The following is a 16,831-nucleotide window of genomic DNA, read 5'->3' as shown; positions in this document are numbered from 1 at the left end:
CTCAAATAAAATTTATGTTTTTATTTTTTAAAGATTCTATGTATTCATGAGACACCCAGAGAGGGAGGCAGAGACCCAGGCAGAGGGAGAAGCAGGCGCCCTGCGGGGACCCCGATGCGGGACTCGATCCCGGGACCCCGGGGCCGCGGACTGGGGCTCAGCCGCGGAGCGCCCCGGGCGCCCCAGATAAAATATTCTTTAAAAATAAATGTTATAGAGGCCGGAGGGCGGCACTGGCACAACCCCCCACCCCCCACCCCCCACCCCCGCGCGGAGCCGCAGGGGTACATGCCCCGTCGTTTTCCTCGCAGCCTTTCACGTTTGGCCACAAGAGGGCGCCCGCGGGCTGTCTTTCCCGCTTCGCAGCCCCGGCGCTCCACGCCCCGCCCGGCCGAGGCCCCGTGGGACCAGGCGGGCGGGCGGGCGGGCGGCTGCACCCCTGCACGCGGTCCCGGGCGCGCCCCCTGCCGGCGGCCCCCGCGGCCTGCAGCCCGGCGGGCCCACCCCGCCCCGCCCCGCCCCGGCCGGGTCTGCCGCCGCTGGCCCAGCCCGACGCTGCCACCGGGGCCGGGGCCGGAGCCGCACCGAAAGGCCCTCCGAGCCTGCGCTGCGTCCCGGAGGGTGGCAGCGGGAGGGCCGCGGGGGAGGAGGGCCGCGGGGGGAGGAGGGCCGCAGGGGAAGAGGGGGGAGAAGGGCCGCGGCGGGGGGAGGGCCATTGGAGGAGGAGGGCCGCGGGGAGGAGGGCCGCGGGGGGAGGGCCGCAGAGGGGAGGAGGGTTGAGGGAGGAGGAGGGCCGCGGGGGGGGTGAGGAGGGCCGCGGGGGGAGGAGGGCCATTGGAGGAGGAGGGCCGCGGGGGAGGAGGGCCGCAGGGGCAGAGGGGGGAGGAGGGCCGCGGGGGGAGAAGGGCCGCGTGGGGAGGGCCGCAGAGGGGAGGAGGGTTGAGGGAGGAGGAGGGCCGCGGGGGGGGGGAGGAGGGCCGCGGGGGGAGGAGGGCCGTGGGAGGAGGGCCGCGGGAGAAGGAAGGCCATTGGAGGAGGAGGGCCGCGGGGGGAGGGCCGCAGGGGGAGGAGGGGGGAGGAGGGCCGCGTGGGGAGGAGGGCTGCGGGGGAGGAGGGCCGCGGGTTGGAGGAGGGCCGCGAGGGGAGGGCCACGAGGGGAGGGAGGAGGGCCCCTGGGAGGAGGGCCGCGGGAGGAGAACCACAGCAGCCGCAAGGGTGCTGCGCACCTTCTGCGGTCACATAACAGCTTCTGTACAATCTTTTCTTTAAATGCAAAATCAAATGTATTTTATAAAATTCAAAACTTTGTCACTGAGGAAACTCAAACACTGCCTGGAAGGAAACCAGCCCTCCCTCAGCGTTACCCGCAGCCGAGCCTAGGTGGCCGCGGCTGGGCAGAGCGGGGCAGGGCCTGCGGGGCGCAGGGGCTGGTGTCATCTTAGGCCTCCGACTCCCAACCGCATCAGTCGACTGGGCAGTATCTTTGGCTTTCGGCCTCTTCCTTATCTTCCCCGGAGCCCAGACAGGATGTTTGATGGAGAGAAAAGTCCTTTCAGAGAGGACGGGCACGTTCTGTAAATAAACCAAAGACCATCTGAGGCCTTGCGATTACCTCGCTTCGTGGGACAGTAAATGTGTGAAGAATTTTGTCTTTTCCCTACAAATTAAAAACACAGAGTAACCCAACTATAGAGCCACTGGCCCAGGGACGCGCCCCGCTCACTGGCTGACTGTCCCCCACGTGCCGGCCTTCTCCCTCCTGCACGTCGGGGTTTTACACACGTGCTGCACGTGTCCTTGTACTTCTGAGCACTTCCCAGCATCCAGGAGGATGTAACCACACGGCCTGGTGCTTTCTGGAGGTCCACGGCCCGTGGATGGCCTGGGCTGCTGGTGGGCATGAATGTGCTGCTCCTCGACGGATCCCAGAGTGACACAGACGCTGTGGCCCATTCTGCAGCCTCAGGCAGGTGGTTGAACAAGCCTTTAGGTCCTTTCTAGCCCTAAGTTTTCTAGATTCCATAAATTAAGGTGGACTAGAAGGCGCCTGAAGGGAGGCAGGCCTCGTCAGAGGCTCTTCGGCCGTGGACACGCACCTCGGACCACAGGGAGGCCAAGTGACCGACAGCCCCGCTGGGCTGGACCCGGACAGTGACCAGCACAGCAGCTGGAGACTCAGGAGACAAGGACTCTACGTGGTGAGTGTCCCCCAGACGGGGATGGAAGCGCCCTTCTGACGGAGACTCACCCACCCTCTCGCCCTTCCTTCTCTCCCGGCCTGGAGTCAAACCTGTGTCTCGACCCTCGTCCCACGGCTCCTAGCGTCTCACTCTGCCGTCCCCTCCCCATTTTCCTCAGAAGCATCGCCCTCCATACCCTCCCAGCTCCCCCAGTAGGCTGAGCCATCCTGCCGTCGGGTTTGCTCCCCAGGGAGCCAGCGGGCACAATCTTCTAGCAGAGCGTCGGACACTGGGGTGGGAGACGACCTCGGCATCGGGGACTTTGAGGTACTGAGAGTCCGGGCCCACCCCAGGCCTAGGACATCAGAACCAGTGCACGGGCCAGTTTTAGACATCTTCCTCCAGTGGTTGACGGTGGACTGCCCTGCATTAACCTAAACTCTTTATTCCCTAGCAGAGCAGTCTCAGGAGTAGGAAGGTGGTAAAAATTGCTTGGACAAAAAAAAAAAAAAAAAAAAAAATCCAGAAAATGTTAGAAATCTTCGCAAGTTTGTGTTATTCTGAAATAAAAGGAGCAAACTGGCCAAGTGACGATAATATGTTTCTCTGTCACCTCAGGGCACCTGGCAGGTTCAGTGGGTAGAACATGTGACTCTTGATCACCGGGGCATGCGTTCGAACCCCGCACTGGCTGTAGAGCTCACTGGAAAGTGTGTGTGTGTGTGTGTGTGTGTGTGTGTGTCCATCACCTCAAGGTCCTCCATTCACTCTTTCATATTGAAATTTTTTAACTTTCCTCATTGTCTTCTATGAACTGAATTAATATATTTTAACACTAACATGAAGCTAAAGAGAGATTAATAAATAGTAGTAAGAGTTTGCCGCCCAGGCTCCCAGAGCAGTATTTTTGGCATCTTCCTAACGCCCAACACCACTGACCCAGTCTCCATTGCTTTCTTTGCTCCTTTCTCAGGTAATCTGGAAAATTACAGACAGTTGGTAGTTTGCCTGGGTTTTAAAAAGCGTGGTCTCTGCACCTAACTCTGGGAAACGAACAAGGGGTGGTGGAAAGGGAGGTGGGCGGAGGGTGGGGGTGACTGGGTGACGGGCACTGAGGGGGGCACTCGGCGGGATGAGCACTGGGAGTTACGCTATATGTTGGCAAATTGAACTCCAATACATAAAAGTTAAAAAAATTAAAAATAAAAATAAAATTTCAATGAGCTTGCTTAAAAATAAAATAAATTGGGGATATATAAAAAAAAAAGCATGGTCTCTGATTTTTTGGTTTGTTTCAAAAAAGATTTTAAAGGCATTTGGGGGATTTGAGGATTGTTCAAGTTTTCATCGTGCTCGCCCCTCCTTGGTGTGAGGAGGTTGTCGTAACTGTCACCGGACAAAAAGAAAGGCCTTGGAATTACCCACAGAGGGCCTGTCCTCGTGGACACAGTCGTCGGCGTGCAAGGCGGGAGCAGGATGTGCAGCACGTCCTGTCTTCTCTCCCCACCCCCATAGCTTCTCCTGCCGCCTCCTTTTCTCGATTCCTTCCCAAGTCCGTTCCTGCAGACAAAGAAGAGCGTTCCAGGCTATTTCGGGAGCCAGGTACGACCTGGCCCAGGGCTGGTCCTCTGTGTGCGCTTATTTTGTGAGCTGCACACATTTTGCACGTAGTTCTTTGACGTGGCTGTCTCGTGCTATGGTCTTCCTCAGGTGTGCAAAGTTTTATTGGGAATCCTGAGAGAGTAAAAAGGAACCCAAGTCAGTGACAGAACTTTATCAACACTTTGGCCCTAACAAATCCTCAGTGTGACTAGGTTATAATCTTTCTAGACTTCCTTTCTGATTTTTTTTTTTTTTACCTTTACCGTTGCACGGGTCACAGTGCCTGGCTTCTGTAACGCTTTTCCCCTCCGTCTAGGTCGGGCCCAGTACTTTATGCGCTCAGGCCTTGGGAGCCACAGGCGGTTCCGTCATTCAGGAGCTGTTCCCTTGAGTGTCACTCTCCTCTTGGGAGAGATCAGGATGAGAAAATCAGGTTTGCAAGGATTAGGTATGAATAGGCAAATATTTCTGATATTTACCTAAATGTGTGGAAATGTGGGGTCAATATGGGTCTTCAGAACTATTGAAAAGGGTCTCTGACCCCCCGCGATGTCCAACCAGGTCTGGAATCTAAGGACTCTTTGGTGACGTCTTGAAAAGGGCTGGTTTCCAGAAGCCTCGCTGCCTGTCCTCACATCCCAAGGGCTCTCAGTTCTGCACAAATAGCAGTAGACGAAGTGGGCCCAGAAGCCCAAATTTGGCCACAAGTGCAACTGAAGTGATTACTTTTAATATGTCAACAATTTTGGGGCGCCTGGGTGGCTCAGCGGTTAAGCATCTGCCTTGGGCTCAGGTTGTGACCCCGGGGTCAAGTCCCACATCGGGCTCCCCACAGGGAGCCTGCTTCTCCCCCTGCCTGTGTCTCTGCCTCTCTCTGTGTGTCTCTCATGAATGAATAAATAAAATCTTAAAAAAAAAAGTAAAAAATTTCACATTGTTATTTTTTGTGTTTCAAACTGATTGTTGTTGTTTTAAATTATCCCTAAAAAATAGGTCGTATCCACAATAGGACCACTCTAGGGACACTGAGTCATGGAAGAGAAGGACAAGTGGGTGAAAGTGCCTATTTAAGACCAGGATGGAAAGCCCGCAAGCCTCTGAACCAGCGTGGGAGCTCTGCTAGCCCCAAATGCAAATGTGGAGGACTCACAGCATAGAGACAGCAGCCCTTGAGGACTCCAATGTTAGCTATAAACCGGATTGCTGATGGGTGTGATAGTCTTTCTTTATTCCCTGAATCTCTCATGTTTGGAAATGTTTATGTACATGTACACATCGATACCCATTTATACATATATATATGCAAATCAATATGTCTTTAATAAACATGTTCAGCTTATAACTTGGAGTGGCAGGCTTGGCACTCATGCTTTTATAAAGTCAACAGCCATTTTTCATGCGATTGCCTCAGGTCAAAAATTTTGGGGGTGCCTTTTGAATGCAAAATAAGATAAACCTGAGTGCCCAGGACTCTTTGTGGACCATTCATTCCAGAAAGGGGAGCATTTTTTTTTTTTTTTTTGCCTTGCAATGGGCTCTTCTGAGCTCATTCTGCAATATAAGCTTCAGTATGAGCTCACCACAGAGCCCAGAAATTTGCAAGTGCTTGATCTTAACTTGGAGGAAAAGATGATCACCTTTGAGGTGTGTCCCTGTGAATTTCACATAATCCTGCAAATAGTTTTCCAAAATAATCAGACTTCGATAGGCACTTAGCACCTATAAAACAGGGCTGGGAAACTATGGCCCATGAGCCAGAACTAGTCCAACATCTATTTTTGCCCAAAAAGTCTTATAGGAACACAGCCAGATCTATTTGTTTATATGTCATTTACGGCTGCTTTTATGCTACACTGGCAGAGTTGAATAGTTGTGACAGAGACCATATGGCTGGCAAAGCCCAAAGTATTAACTATCTGGCCCTAAAAATGAAAACAAATATGAACAACCCGATAGAAAACAAACAGGCAAAGGAAATGAATAGGCAATGCAAATGCACAGGAGAGTGCCCTGGAATGTCCAATAACTAGATGAAAAGATGGAGCTGTAATCAGAGAAATTAAACTTTAAACTACACTGAGATTGCATTTCATATGCACCAGATTTGCGAACATTTAGGTCGTGCAACATCAGCTGTTGGTAGGGCATAGAGAAATGGGAATTTTTATTCTCTGCCGTGGGAAGCACAAGTAAGTGCAATCACTTTTGAAAGCAATTTCACAATATCCAATAATGGTGAGTGCACATAATTCACTCCTAGACACACACGCACGCACGCACACATACACTGTGTAGCAAGGAAAGGCACGTTAGAGAAGCTGTCACATGCTTCGTGTAACAAGGGGACTTGTACACGAATATTCATGGTAGCATTGTTAGAAAAAGTAGAAACGAGTTTAATATTAATAACAGAATGAATAAATACGGGGTGCATCCTTAAAATAGATGCTATGTAATAACGATGAATTAACGACGATGAGATATTTCATGAACACGTATTTCATAAAGCTACCAGGTTGAGTTGACTTGGGAAGTCAACAAAGATTGGAGAGAGGTACAAAGGGAGCTTCGCGTACGTTTGTGGCATTTTTGTATCTTAAGCTGATGGCTGTGAACTCAGATTTTTGTTTTTCCTATAAGTTGGAAATAAGTCATAAAAATGAAATTCTGTATGTTTGAGGCCTTTAATCATTACGGCATAGAGGAGACCCCCCAAGACCTCCCGGTTTTTATTTCCACAGCAGCCCGTGGCCCAGCAGCCAGAGCCTCTTGCAGACACTTATGCAGCCTGGTGAGGAGGTGAGTGGGACCAAAGTCTGGCTTGTCCACTACTCTGTCACCTTGTTGTGCCCGTTGCCCAAGAGCCCCTAGGTGAGCATCGCTCAAAAAGGGGGCCTTTCCCCTGCCCACGCGTGCCCTGTGGAGTGTGCAGAAGCTCTGCAGCCAGGCCGCACGTGCTCTCGCTTAGCCTGTGGGGCTACGCACGCCCTCACCCACCGCAGGGAGGAAGGGGGAAGGGGAGCCTGTCTGGAAACAGAGACTCTGCTGCCTGTTTGCTTGCTAACACATGTTGGCTCATCCTCGTATCTTTCTAGGTCCTTACGGTTCCAGAGCTGATCATTTTTCTCTAGTTATCTGGGTATAGGCTCTAAAAAATTAATTTGTTTTGCTCTCTTAGGACATCTTATCCAAAAAGTGAAGATTAATTGGCCAATTTATCTTCAGTGTAAAGCACATATAGGAACTATAAGAGATAGTAACGTGCTAACAGCAAGGCCATTGCTGTGGATATTTTGTCTTCTTGGACAAGCTGCAAATTGGAACCCTCTTTTCTTACCTTCTTCACCTGATAGACAATAGGAACTCATCCTTCAGTACAATCTACATCTCTCTTTTCTCCAAAATCTGAATCTCTCCTTTCACCTAAGTTGCCAGCCCTAATATCTCATTCCTTGGAAGCAAAGGACAAATGTGGTTTATGGACTACCCATATCACTTTCACGCGATGTGCATCAAAATGCTGATTTCTGGGCTCCCCCCAAGCCTATTACATCACTTTGCATTTTTAATCAAGCTTTGCATGTGACTCTCAAGCTTCTGGAAGTCTAAAAACCACTACTTTAGAAGAGAGAAAAGTTATTTGGGGCAAAAAAAAAAATCACCCTAATATATAATTCTCATTTTAAAGCAGCATAGGAAAGTGGTATCTTGGCAGGAGAAATTCTGTCCTCTTTCATTGTTGTTATAAAGGAGCGGTCTTAAAAGAATCAAAGAAACCAAATTTACAATGTTTTCTCACTTCACTTTCTCATGGCAGTTGCTAGAAAATAATAGAAACGATTTAGGTGATGGGCGCCAATTTAGGGAAGGCTCTGAGGGCACAAGACAAGGAGCCGGGAGACCGGGAGTCGTCCTGTGATGGTCTTGGGCAGAGCACAGGACTTGAGGGCTTCAGATTTCTCATCTATGAAACCAGGGGCTTGTCCATATATCTTTAAGTTCTCTTTCAGACACACAATCAGAGGAAACATGTCATTCTTAAAAACTGTAAGTCCAAGCACGTTTGTATTTATCCACTCTCTAGCGTATAAATCACTTTATTGTATGTTAGTCATGGACCCAACGGGGCATTGTTTTTTGAAGATAAACTCTCAAATGCAAAGCTGATTGGCAGTGTTCCGTTTCAAACTTCTTAGGTCTGTTTCAACTTATTTCCATTTTCTTTAATTTTACCTAGGTGAGGTGAGTGGTAAACTTCACGGTAGCATCTTCAACCCCACCTGCCTTAAAGCATTCAGGAAAACCATCTTCGACGTAGATAATAAAACAACCCAAAAGGCGCAGTGGAAAGGGAGAGGGGAGGCGCCCATAAGACAGTATTGGGTGCGAATAATGACTTCCACGGGGTTGCGAAGCCACAGAAGTCCACAAGGGGAGGGGATGCTGACCATTACCCGCCCCCAAAGTTGCTGCTGACTTCTCAGTGTTTTCTCCTTGCAAAAAGTGTGCAGTGTTTGGAAACATCAGCCCCGTGGCCTCTTAGGAGATTCCTGCGTTTGAGGGTTTTAAGGTCCCTGAGAAGGACTCTGGGTGGAGAGCACCCGAACTCCGTGTCCTGGGTGGTTCACTGCTTGCTAAGACCTAGCTCCCCGGTGCCTCTCCACGGAGGTGCACAGAGCTCAGGTGCAGGGAGGGGCCTGGATGCGCGGGCTGCGCTGCTTTGCTGGGGGGCAGAGCCGGAGCCTCGGAGCAAGCCCGCGTGCGTGTCCCAAGAAGGGAGGCTTGTCCCCTCCTCCTCGAGACCTTCTTCCCCTTTGCACAGCTCGCAGGGTCCGCGCCCTCCGGGCCGCGCAGGTCGCCGCTGTAGGGGCTGCCGCCGTGCCCCGGGGCCGGGCCGGGCCGGGCCGGAGCCCCCCATCCCCCCCGCCCCGCCCCGCCCCGCCCCGCCCGGGCCGGCCTCGCGGAGGAGCGTCCCGGGGCCCCGCTGTCACTCACGCGCGGGGACCCGCCCCCGCGGCCCTGCCCCGGCCCTGCCCGCCGATGAGCGCGGCGCCCGCCGGCCAATGGCGCTCCGCGGGCCCGGGCGCTCGGCACCGACCTGGGTGATTTGCATAACCCGGCGGCCCGGGGCCCGCGGCGCGCAGCCCTGCACCGAGCGGGACGCCAGGCGGCGGGGGCGGCGGCGGCGGCGGCGGCGGCGGCGGGGAGCGAGCCCGGGGGTCTGCGCGGGAGCCGGGCGGGGGGCGGGGCGGGCGGCGGGCGGGGCGGGATGGCTGCGGGCGGCGCCGCGCGGCGCTGAGGGGCCCGGGGGCCGGGCCGGGGCGGGAGCCATGGCCGAGCGCGGCGCCCGCGGCTGCGCACGGCCGGGCCGGCTGGCCTGAGCCGCGGGAGGAGCGGGGCTGCGTCTGCGCTTCCATGGGGCGGCGGGGGGGGCCGCACGCCGGAGCGCCGCGTCCCTGCGCTGCTGCCGCGGGCCGCTGAGCCCGCCGACCACACGCCCGCCCCGGCCCGAGCCCGGGCTGCAGCCGCCGCCGGAGCCCCAGTCCCCGCCGAGCCCGGGCTGCACCCGGAGCCGCAGCCGGAGCCGCAGCCAGAGCCGCAGCCCGAGCTGCACCCGGAGCGCGAGCTGCACTCGGAGCCGCAGCCAGAGCCGGAGCCGCAGCCGGAGCCGCAGCCAGAGCCGGAGCCCGAGCTGCACCCGGAGCCGCAGCCCGAGCCGCAGCCGGAGCCCGAGCCCGCCCGGCCGCCCCGCCGCCGCGATGCCGGGCCCGCTGGGGCTGCTGTGCCTCCTCGCCCTGGGGCTGCGCGGCGCGGCCGAGCCCAGCGGAGCGGCGCCCCCCCTCTGCGCGGCGCCCTGCAGCTGCGACGGCGACCGTCGGGTGGACTGCTCGGGGAAGGGGCTGACGGCCGTGCCCGAGGGCCTGAGCGCCTTCACCCAAGCGCTGTGAGTGCGGGGACGGGGTGCGGGAGGCCGGGGCTGCAGGGACGGGGCGCTGCGGGCGGGGGCGGGGGCGGGCTGCGGGGCCACCCGCGTGGGGGCTGCTGGGCGGCGCCCCCGCCTGCCCGGGAGGAGGAAGCCGGAGCCCCCCGCGAGCCCCCCGCGAGCCCCCCGCCGCGGGCTCACAGACCCGGCCGCGGGGGGACACCTGCCCCCGCCAGGGCGAGCCCCGCCCGGTGGCCCCGGGCCGCCCCCTCGGGCCAGGGCGCAGGGGCCTCCACCGCGGGGGGCGGCCCAGACCCCGCTCCTGCGCCCCCGCCCCCCCAGGCCCGAGGTCCAGAAGCGGGAGGAGCCCGAGCAGGTGGGGGCGGCCTCGGCGGAGCCACCCAGAGGGAAGCAGCGCTGGGGGCCGCGGGCGGGCAGGTGCGGGCCGGGCGCTGTGGGCCGCGGAGCCCTCGCCGCGGGAGCGGAGGCTTCCGAAGGGTCCTGGGTGCAGGGACCTCCCCACCCCCCCAGCCGAGGCGGGGACCCCCGGAGCAGCCGGCCGCCCGGGTCCTTGCGGTGCCGCCCGGGTCCTTGCGGTGCCGCCCGGGCCTCGCTGCGCCTCCCGGCGGCTGCGCCGAGGCCTCCCTCTGCTGCGCTGCAGCCCGGCCCGCGACTCTGCCTCACCCTCGGCCTCCAGCTCCCCCCCTTCATTTTTCCTGCCTCCCCTGTCACTTAGGGGCTTCAAGTCCTTCTCCTCCCGTAGAGTGAAATTGACTTTTTACCAAAGAAAATCGCTTTTGCGGCAAAGAGCAACTTACCCCCCCCCCCCCCCAGAAGGTACATTGCAAGTGGGCAGGTGGGACCTGGGAGTGGGGAAAAGCGAGGCAGGGAGGACGGGGTAGGGGAGACCGGGCTGTTTCTTCCTGTCTCCTGAAGCTTAAGGAATTCATGCAGGAAGAGGTGCCTCTACCTGACGTCCCTCAAGCCTCTCGAGTCCTAGAAAAGCATGTTTTTACTGTCGTGACCAGGAGTAGAGACCTTGTCTAGCCGATTCCTCCGGTTTTGATGAGGAGACTTGTCCAGTGATTAAAAGGGCTCTTTTACACCCATACCTAAAACCACGGTGAAATAACCACACGTCGATGACCGCGCGCTCCTGTCTGCAGAGCATCTTTAGGATGCACTGGGGGTAGTACAGGGCCACGGTGTCCGCTGGGCGCCTAACAGAACTCAGTGTTGGAGGCTTGGGAAACCCGTGGTCGGCGCCCTGCAGGTTAGAGTGCCCGCTGCGGGAGCAGGTGTGCTCTCTGTGACCTGCAGCTGCAGCGAGCGGACATCCCCATGATCCTTACTGCATCTCAGCACTCTTCATTCTCAAGAGCATGTATTATGGGACTGCCCCACCTAAAGGGCGTTTCAAGGGCAGTGGGTTTGCATTTTGAGAAAGCAGCTAGTTTGCTGAATCTCCAAAGCCGAGATGAGGCCGGGCAGGGGCGTGGGTGTGCACCCTCCGATTGCTTTGGGATCACCTGGGATCTTGTTCCAAGTACTTCTGACCTGCTGCCCCATTATAGCTTTAGTGAGCCACAGTGACACACCAAGGGGCTAGACCCATGGTCCCGGACTTTTGTTCGCCGATTCCTAATTTCCGGAGCCTGCGCACCCGTGCCTGTTACACGGAAGAAGACTACAGACACAGATACACGTCAAAAAAGATGAGGCTGATGAATCAAAGTTCTTTTATTTGCTTCTCTTGGCTCAGTGGTAGATGGGGTTTCTTCAACTCCCCTGGGGATGTCTGCATCCCACCTTGGAGACCCTGGGACCGAGCAAGAGCACAGATTTGCTTTTGCTCAGCTTGGGGTCCACGGGGCCTGGTACACAGGAGGCCCTTGAAAACGTTGCAGTGAAGAGAGAATAACTGGAGGCCACACCGAAGGCAGACTCGGGGCTTGGAATTCAGACGCCATTCCCACACAGGATTGCCAAATCCAGCATTCTCAGCATTTAGTCTTTTGTCCAGATTTGAGAAAGCCCCAGAGAGAGGATACTGCTGCTCCTCCTGTAGGCTCGTTTAAACTTGTTCAGTCCAACAGTGTCTGTTTCCTGCTGAAAGCTGCTTTATCCGAGTCTGGGGGCAGAGTCAGACGTAATCCCCAGCATTGTTGACGGGATTCCCGTGTTCACACTGGTGGCTGCACCTGTACTGATTATTTATATTTTGCAAGAGCAGTTCTCAGTCCTGTGTCACAATACGCTGGCTTGTCACAGTCCACCCTGGGGTGTTTTAAGGGAAGTAATCTCACTGGTATTAAAATTCCAAAGTTTATTTTATCAGAGAGATTCAAGGTTATTCCTATAGTAATGGTAACAGGTCACTCTTGGTCACCTGCACGCCCAGAGTCTTGAGAGAAAGAGATGAGGCGCGGGGAGAGGATTGTGCACGCGTGGCCCCTGGTGTGTGTGTTGCTGCCTCGCCGTGGGGTGCCGTGGATCCGGAGCACAGGTCTCCACACCCTGGAGCATGTCTCATGACCAGTTTTACAATTATTACAGGCTGTGCCTGTGGCTTCATGGAGACCATGGTGGGTCTGAGCCGTGGTCATGGTCCTTACCAGCCACGAAGTAATTTTGTGGCCTCGGGCAAGTTATTGTCCCTTTTATTGGGGGGGGCGGAGGGGAGCGTTAACGATTTTCTCGTCTGAAAAATGAAGTAGTTGGATTCACAAGATTATATCTAAGGCCGCCTGCCTGTAGCTTCCAGAAGTTCTATGATTTTGATGATTCTTAATAATTTTAGGATGGCAAGGTGACGATCGTGTCACGATCCTCTCGTCAAAGATCCCAGGAGCACAGAATTTCGTTCTGGGTGAGGTTGCACAAGCCTCTTCATTACCACTCACTTGGAGGAGGAGTTCTTTGTGTTTAGAAGTGTGTGTTAGGAAATTTGCCATGGAGACTTGTTGCAGAATGCATGACTAGCTAAGGCGCTTCCTAGGGTAGAAAGCCCCGCTTGTTTCCTGTGGGTATGGCTTAACGCTCGGAAAAGAAAATCATTCTGTTTCAGTAATTTGGACACTGTACAGAAAGTTACTCAACGTCCTCACTTCCATGTAATTAGTCATGATCTCTCCCACCTTCACCGCGCGTGGGTCCCGTGCACTGGGGCGGGTGGCCGAGCCCTCTGTAAAGAACTGAGGGTCGCCCGAGAGGCTCCGAGGTCTTTTTTAAAAAATGATCTCTTCTGTTTTCTTCTTTTGGAAGCAGCATCTCAGATTCTTCCTCAAGATGTATTTTTTTCACTACCCCAGACACGTTTTTCTTCCCTTCATAGTATCATTTGCCAGCATTTTCCTCTGCTTCCTTCACCCTCTGCTGTATTCTCTGGCCGGTCAGTCATCAGTGGCTAAGGGTCTGCACCAGTTTTTGGGGATACGATTTTGACATCTCTTGATTTCTGAATTAGAATCTTCAAGTTTCAATGTCAGTGTGTAGTGTGTCTTTCTAGAGATCATTAATATCACAGACAAGTGCATTTTGTGCTAAGTTAGGCCAATATTTGAATATCTTTACATTTATTTATTTATTTATTTATTTATTTATTTATTTATTTATTTATTTAAAGGATTTTATTTATTTATTCATGAGAGACCCAAAGAGAGAGAGAGAGAGAGAGAGAACGAGGCAGAGACACAGGCAGAGGGAGAAGCAGGCTCCATGCAGGGAGCCCGACATGGGACTCGATCCTGGGACTCCAGGATCACGCCCTGGGCCGAAGGCAGGCGCCAAACCGCTGAGCCACCCAGGCGTCCCATATCTTTACGTTTAGATCCTTTATTCTGCAAGCCAGCTGAACTACTGGCTGGGTTCTCTTTAAATACAAAGGAAAGAGCGTTCTGCTGGGACTTGGAGAGCTGATTTCCTGACCTGTCAATAAATCACACAAGTGACCTTGAGTGGGTGACATGCTTAACCCCTCGGGGTCTGGGTTTCTTCACCTGTACCACAAGGAAGTAAACAACTCTAACTGCCAAGAGTTTCCTTTCTCTTGAATTAGATTTTTTTTTTCTTCTACATTTCTTGCATCCTCTCGGTTGCTTAAGGGAAGCATAGTCTGAATTATGGAATGTGTCACCCACCCAGGAGACTTCTCCAGCCGTCCAGCTCTACTGGAATATTTCCATTGAATGGGGAGCTCACTGCCTCACAAGGCAGCAGTGTGCCGGGTGTGATCTGAACAAAACCCAGGACTTGAACCCATAAATCTCTTATTCGAGGCTCCTTAAGATTTCGCAATAACCGCTAATGTTTTATGATTTCCAATCGAATTAAATGCTAGTGACAGTTACGGTATCACAAGCATTTAGTGTCCAGGCCCTTGGCTCTTACCTTTAGAATTGTAAGGTAACGTTTGACAGCTTAATCTCTTAGGGAAGATCAAAGTTTTGTACTGGTAGGTGGATCCAGGCAAGTTTAGGCATTTTCTTGGCCTCTTTTAGTCTCTCTCTCTCAAATTCTTATTTTAGTCATCTTTAAAATAGTGAAAGTACCAACAGCTACAAGTTTGGATTTTGCTTTCTGGTCTCCGTGTTTGTGCCTATCCTTTCATTCCCACTTTTTCTTATCAATAAATGATGGATATTGGGTTAGATGATGGCAAATGTCCCTCACTGCTTTGAGTTTCTCTGAACCTGTGTAAACGGTTAAGCAGGTAAGGTTCTAGAATCCTTTGGTGATTTATTGAAATTTTTTCCTAAGACTGGCTGTCACTGTTTCTCTATAAAAAATATACAAATTTCCATAAAAGTGCACTATTTGTTGGTGTACTTGGGTTAAAAGTTAAACCCTGCCAGATGTGCCTTTCACTCTAAAAAATGTGACTATTATAACCCAGTGTTCTTGATAAGACAGCTTTGTTCTTTTAATTTTCTAAGCTAGATCTCAAGGTTTTGGCTTTAGGAAGGTGTTAGCCAGCTCGCCTTAACTGTCTCGGGCAGCTTAGGGTTTTGGCAATGCCAGCAGCTTTTCTTATATATGAAAGACTATGGATGACTTTTTCCTTTCCCTCCCTAGCTTTGTTAAGTGAACTGTAGTTTTCTTTTCAGAGCTTCGTTTTTAAGTTCTGCCGGAGAATAAAAGGAAAATACTAGGGCATTTAGCAAATCAGTACTCTTACAGGAAGAGTGTCCGATTTATCTGCCTTTCTAGGCGTTCCTTTTGTGTTGAATTCTTGATGGTCAAACTGAAGGCCACGTAGCACCTTTATGGTCTGAAATTGGGTGAGTTCCAAATGAGTTTAGAAATCAGTCTTAGCAAGAGACAGATCATGATTTTATAGTTCATAGACATTTAATAACCTCAATTTCTGAAGACTTTAGCAAGTTAGTACTCAAATACCCCTTTTAAATGGCAAGACGTAATTATGTAGTAGTGTACGCTGGATTCACTCCCTCCACAGATACTTGTTCCTTTTTTTTTTTTTAATTAATTTATTTATTAGATCGAGAGAGAGCTGGGTGAGGGGTAGAGAGAGACGCAGACTCCCTCCCCGTGCGGGGCTCTGTCCCAGGACCCCAGGATCATGACCTGAGCCAAAGGTACCTGTCACCCAGGTGTGTGCCCCCAACCAAGTATTTGTTCTTAAACACTGCATATGGCTGGCATTGTTTTTTTAGCAAGGTTCTTAAAGTGTCGCGAGGTGTGTTGTGTCATGTACAAGCAGTTAAAACTCTGAATGTTTGGCTTGGTTGTTTATACCCTCTAAAGCTTGTTTTGATACCATTATATATTTTAATTGCCGAACACGGTAGGCAAGTCCTCTGGCTCTGCACTAAGCTGGCAGCAAGGTTTGGCATTGGGCATCTCTTTTTTGAGATGCAAGTGGTCGAGGTTCAGGACTGCCCTTCCAACAGTCCAGGTCCAAGAAGCGAACATCTTTAAAAAATGTATTTTTCTGGTTTTCCCAGCTTTTCTGTACCGAAAGGCCATACAGGGAAAGCATTGAATCACCCCCCTCTCCTCCCTGTGGCAACATGTTGGCCCATAAGAATATAAGAATAGCCTTGTATGGAAATATAAACCATAGATATTTTGGGAGGCAGCTGGGCCATTTAGATCCCAGGCTGGTCTGATGTCTGTTCGAGTGAGAAACGTGTGTGTGTGTGGGGGGGGTGGGGGGGTGGGGGGAGGCATATCTAATATATTTCAACTTATTTAATGATGCTTTATCCTTTATATTTAATTTGTATTTGAGTATTAGGAATCAAGAGAAATGAAAGGTTATATAAGCCCCTTTAGCTAGTTTTTTCTTTTCCTCTATTTTTACAATGGAATGTAGCCTTTTTTTTTTCTTTTAACAGAGTCTTACATATAAACATAAAGTTGACCATTGAACGAATGGAAATCTTAGTGTACGCTGACAACAAAATATTTTTGATGCTTGAATCAGATTTCAGAACCTCACACAGAAAATTCAGGAATTAAAATTTCCCCAGTCCTGTACATTTTTAAGGTTTTATTTGGGGAAATTTTCCCTCCGAGAAGAGGGACATAAATTTGGCTGGGGGATGGTAACTTTATCTTGGAGCTGTACTAGGCGGGGCCAAGGAATGAGCCCAGTTTACTTGGGTCCCACTTCCCCATTCCCCCTCAGGCTGTGAAGTTCCTACAGGTCGTTCCTAGTGTGAGCTGCAGGCGGTGACTTAGTACATGTGGGTGACATCAAAGCCTCCCTGAACTTGATTACAACTGCTTTCCTAGGGAGATAGGTGGATGTGCCAATTCTCACTTTCATCATGGTTCTTGTTATTTGTAAAGATTTACTTTTTATTTGTGTGTGAGAGAGAGAGAGAGAGCTCAAGCACAGGGTGGGGGCTGGGGGTGTGTGGAGCACAGAGAAGGGAAGAGAGAGAGAGAGAGAGAGAGAGAGAGAGAGAGAATGAATGTCAAGGAGAGATTCGCAAGCAGAGTACCCGATGGGGGGCTGGATCTCACAACCCTGTGACCCCAAAATCATGACCGAGATCATGACCAGAGCCAAAATCAAGAGTTTGATGCTTAACCGACTGAGTCACTCAGGTGCCCCATGATTCCCGTTTTAAAGGTGCAGGCTAGGGCGTTCGCTTCC

At 52.6% G+C, this 16,831-nt stretch overlaps 1 protein-coding gene across 1 annotated transcript in view; it reads left to right on the top strand.

Moving 5' to 3' along the window:
- Positions 1-9,360: 9,360 nt before the first annotated feature.
- The window catches only part of LGR4 (leucine rich repeat containing G protein-coupled receptor 4), a 100,358-nt gene continuing 92,887 nt past the window's right edge, over positions 9,361-16,831 (top strand). The window contains exon 1 of the mRNA XM_025459813.3: positions 9,361-9,726. Coding sequence (XP_025315598.1) covers positions 9,542-9,726 — 185 coding nt within the window. The 5' untranslated portion in view covers positions 9,361-9,541. The remainder of the gene's footprint in view (positions 9,727-16,831) is intronic.

This window comes from Canis lupus, chromosome 21 (assembly GCF_003254725.2).
Source record: "Canis lupus dingo isolate Sandy chromosome 21, ASM325472v2, whole genome shotgun sequence".
Lineage (NCBI taxonomy): Eukaryota > Metazoa > Chordata > Mammalia > Carnivora > Canidae > Canis > Canis lupus.
This window is presented reverse-complemented; position numbering and strand designations above follow the sequence as displayed.